Genomic DNA, 3,818 nt, shown 5'->3' on the forward strand with positions numbered 1-3,818 from the left:
CCTGGTTGTACAGATGGGACAACTTTAATTCTTGACTGATGCGTCGGATAATTGTCACCGATAAAGCTGGATGTACTGTGTGACCGTTATCAACTGTAAACTTAATTTGGATCCGACTGCCGTCAGCTTCCTGTCCCATCGATCTTAATTGTCCTTTCGTTCAAATGCGTCCACCATGTTGCGGTGATTCTTCTTAGGTGGATGTTTACGAGCACGATCAACGTAAAGTCTTGTAGTGAAGTTGCGCTCAACCAATGTATTCCGATGATCGCATTCTTTGCATTGTGTTAACGCATTATTATGCACAAAATATAAAGATCAACTGTTCTAATGCATTGGACGCACACGACCACAATATTATAGAATTTATGCTTAATAGACGCAATTTATCATATTTCATCAACACAATCCAACATTGTTTAAGAATTTAGCACTATGATAACGCGCATTTCTGCCTATTATCACCAAATAAAGAACGATACCAAAGTAAATGTTGTTGGAGGTTATAATTTCAATGGGACAAATGGACAACGAGACCCATTCAGTCAGACATACAATCCAGGGTGGCAGGATCCCCCAAACTTTAAATTGGACAGACAAAATGAGCAAGCTCAACCTAGTCATAGAGCTTCATCTAGCTCAGGTATGTCCATGGAAGATATTGTGAAAAGTCTAGTTGACCATTCTCTTTAATTTCAGCAGGACACCAAGAATGCCCATGACACTTAGGGGACTCTAGTCTCTAAATTAGCCACCTTAGTGAGCAAGTTGGAGAGATAGTCTGAAAAGCTCTCGTCTCAACTAGAATTGAATCCTAGGGAGAATTTGAGTGCCATAACACTCAAGAGTATTAAAGAGTTGGAACCACCTATTGAAATAATGAAGCCAGTGATGAAAGAGCAAGAAAGCACTTCTTCAAATTCTACAATCAAACCACAACAAGATAAGAAAAAGGGAGTATCAGATCCTCTAACCCTCTTCTTCCATTAAATGCTTACGTGCCTAAAGCACCTTTTTCTTCGAGGCTTGCAAGGCCAAAGGAGCTCGTGGAAGACAAGGATAAGGAGCTATTGGAGATGTTAAGGAAGGTGGAAATCAACATTCCCCTCCTTGATGCTGTAAAACAAATTCCAAAGTATGCCAAATTTCTCAAGCAACTATGCACGAGGAAGAGACAAGCAAAAGAGAAAGAGAGGATGGTGGTAAGTCAATCAGTGTCTGCGATCCTTCAAAAGAACTTGCCTGAAAAACAAAAGGATCCAGGTATGTTCTCCCTTTCTTGTGTGATTGAGAAGAAAAAAATAGAGAGAGTGATGTTAGTTCTTGGTGTGTCTATTAACATAATGCCATACTTGATATACCAAGAATTAAAATTAAAAGATCTAACTGAGATAGATGTAGTAATAAAATTAGTTAATAGGTCTTTTGTTTATCCGTTAGGAATCATAAAACATGTCCTTATGCAAGTTAATGACCTTCTTTTCCCCACTGACTTTTAAATTGTTAAAATTGAAGAACCTACGTCCATTTCATCTGCATCAATGTTGCTTGGTCGGACTTTCATGGAAACGACCAAAACAAAGATCGATATGGATGAAGGTACTTTGTCTGTTGAGTTTGAAGGTGAAGTAGTTAAATTTAATATTTTTGATGCTATGAAGTCTCCCACCTTTGGGCATGTACAGTCATTGTGCTAGATTGACATATTTGATTGTCTTGAACAGGAAGTAGTTTGGGACGTCTATGATGATGACGAGGATGATTTAACCGATTTGATTTCACTTGTGGAGCTTTACAATTTATCCATGACAGAACCGATAAGTATGCCTTCTTGCTTTGATAATGATTATCTGAAAAAAATACTTTCTTCTGTCGTGTAGGCACCTAAAGTGGAGCTGAAGGAGCTTTCTGACCATCTGAAATATGCGTATCTAGGAGAAGTTGAAACATTTCCCGTGATTATTTCAAAGAATTTGACTGATGAGCACGAAAAGCAGGTGGTGAAGGTCTTGCAAACATACAAGCTTGCCATTGGGTGGACATTGGCGGACATCAAATGTATTAGCCCTGTTGTGTGTATGCATTGGATTTCTCTTGAAAAAGGAGTTATGCCTTGTTAGCAACCTCAATGGCTTTTGAATCCTATTATGAAGGAGATCATTATGAAAGAAGTCTCTAAACTCCTCGACGTAGGTATTATCTACCTTATTGCTGATAGTTAATGGGTCAGTTCTTTACACGTAGTGCCGAAGAAAACAGGTGTTAATGTAGTTAAAAATGAGGAGGGTAGTTTAATTCCTATAAGAATTCAAAATGGATGGAGAATGTGTATAGACTTTAGGAAGTTAAATGTTGTCACTATGAAAGATCACTTCCCCATCCCATTCATAGATCAAATGCTGGAGAGGCTAGCTTGAAAGCCTTTCTTTTGTTTTCTTGATGGTTTTTTGGGTTTCTATCAGATCCTGATTAACCAAGAAGATCAACAAAAGATGAACTTTACATGCCCTTATGGCATCTTTGTTTTTAGGATGATGCCGTTTGGGCTATGTAACGCTTCAGATACTTTCCAGGGCTGCATGATGAGTATCTTCTCTAAATTTATTGAGAGCTATATGGAGGTGCTTATGGATGACTTCACTGTTTATGGATAGTCATTTCAGGACTTTTTGTCAAACTTGTCTAGGGTTCTAGAGCGATATATTAAGTCTAACCTTGTGCTTAATTTTGAAAAATGTCATTTTATGCCCTCACATGGGATTGTACTTGGACATATTATTTCTGAGCATGGTATAGAGGTCGATTTTGCTAAAGTTAATGTTATTGCTAAGCTCTCTTACCCCACAAACATGAGGGAGGTTCAATCTTTTCTTAGGCATGCAGGTTTCTACCATTGGTTTATCAAGGATTTTAGTAAAATTGCTCAGTCAATGGTCTCTCTTCTTCACAATGATGTTTCCTTTGAATTTTATGATGAATGCAAGACAATCTTTGATGTGCTGAAGAATGCCCAATCGTGTGCTATAGTTATTCTGGCTCCTCGTTGGGATCTTCCCTTCGATATCATGTGCAACGTAAGCAACCATGCTGTTCGAGCGGTTTTGGGCTAGAAGATGGATAAGAAACCACCAAGTGATCTACTATGCTTCAAAGACCCTGAACCCATCACAATGCAGCTACACTGGATGAAAAATGAGTTTTTAGCTGTTGTCTTTACTCTTGAAAAATTTCATTCTTACATTGTTGGATCTAAAGTAGTCGTCTTTCTTTATCATGCAACTTTGCGGTATCTTATGTCGAAAAAGAAGTCCAAGCCCAGATTGTTGAGGTGGGTTCTTCTCCTCCAGAAGTTTAACCTGAAGCTTCAAAATATAAAGGGATGTGAAAATGTTATCGTCAATCACTTGAGAAGACTCGTAGCAGAAGATAGTTGTCTCAGTTCTAATGGAGACTTCCCGGATCATACGCTAGTGCAGGTAGATGACATTTCCACGAGTCTCTGGTATACTGACCTTGTTAATTATTTGACCATTGGCGAGTTCCCTTATGGAATGAATAAGCATAAACATGATAAAATCAAAAGTAAGTCAAAATATTATGGCTGGGAAGAACCTATTTATGGAAATTATATTTAGATCAGGTTGTTAGGAGGTGTGTCCCTAATGACGAGTTATTTTTTGTTTTAGAATTCTATCATAAGCATGCATGTGGTGGACACTTTAGTCCTAAGCAAACCACTAAAAAAGTCTTTGATTCTGGTTTATATTGGGATACTTTGTTTAGGGATGCATATTTTCTCTACAAGACTTGTGACGCTG

At 38.1% G+C, this 3,818-nt stretch overlaps 1 protein-coding gene across 1 annotated transcript; it reads left to right on the forward strand.

Annotated features, from left to right (window-relative positions):
• Positions 1 to 435: 435 nt before the first annotated feature.
• LOC120073520 lies at positions 436 to 3,110 on the forward strand. The gene is made up of 7 exons (XM_039026361.1): positions 436 to 643; positions 1,009 to 1,263; positions 1,516 to 1,628; positions 1,725 to 1,784; positions 1,881 to 2,072; positions 2,463 to 2,621; positions 2,664 to 3,110. The coding sequence occupies exons 1-7, from the start codon at positions 436 to 438 to the stop codon at positions 3,108 to 3,110; spliced, it is 1,434 nt and encodes a 477-aa protein (XP_038882289.1).
• Positions 3,111 to 3,818: the final 708 nt, after the last annotated feature.

Source organism: Benincasa hispida, chromosome 3 (assembly GCF_009727055.1).
Source record: "Benincasa hispida cultivar B227 chromosome 3, ASM972705v1, whole genome shotgun sequence".
In the NCBI taxonomy this organism is placed as follows: domain Eukaryota; kingdom Viridiplantae; phylum Streptophyta; class Magnoliopsida; order Cucurbitales; family Cucurbitaceae; genus Benincasa; species Benincasa hispida.

Excerpts from the sequence above, each read along its gene's own strand:
- LOC120073520 (XM_039026361.1), top strand. The coding sequence starts at position 436 with ATGATAACGCGCATTTCTGCCTATTATCACCAAATAAAGAACGATACC. Across the intron at positions 1,629-1,724 it reads CTGTTGAGTTTGAAGGTGAA|GAAGTAGTTTGGGACGTCTA; the intron begins GTAGTTAAATTT and ends TGTCTTGAACAG. Across the intron at positions 2,622-2,663 it reads TTATTGAGAGCTATATGGAG|GACTTTTTGTCAAACTTGTC; the intron begins GTGCTTATGGAT and ends TAGTCATTTCAG.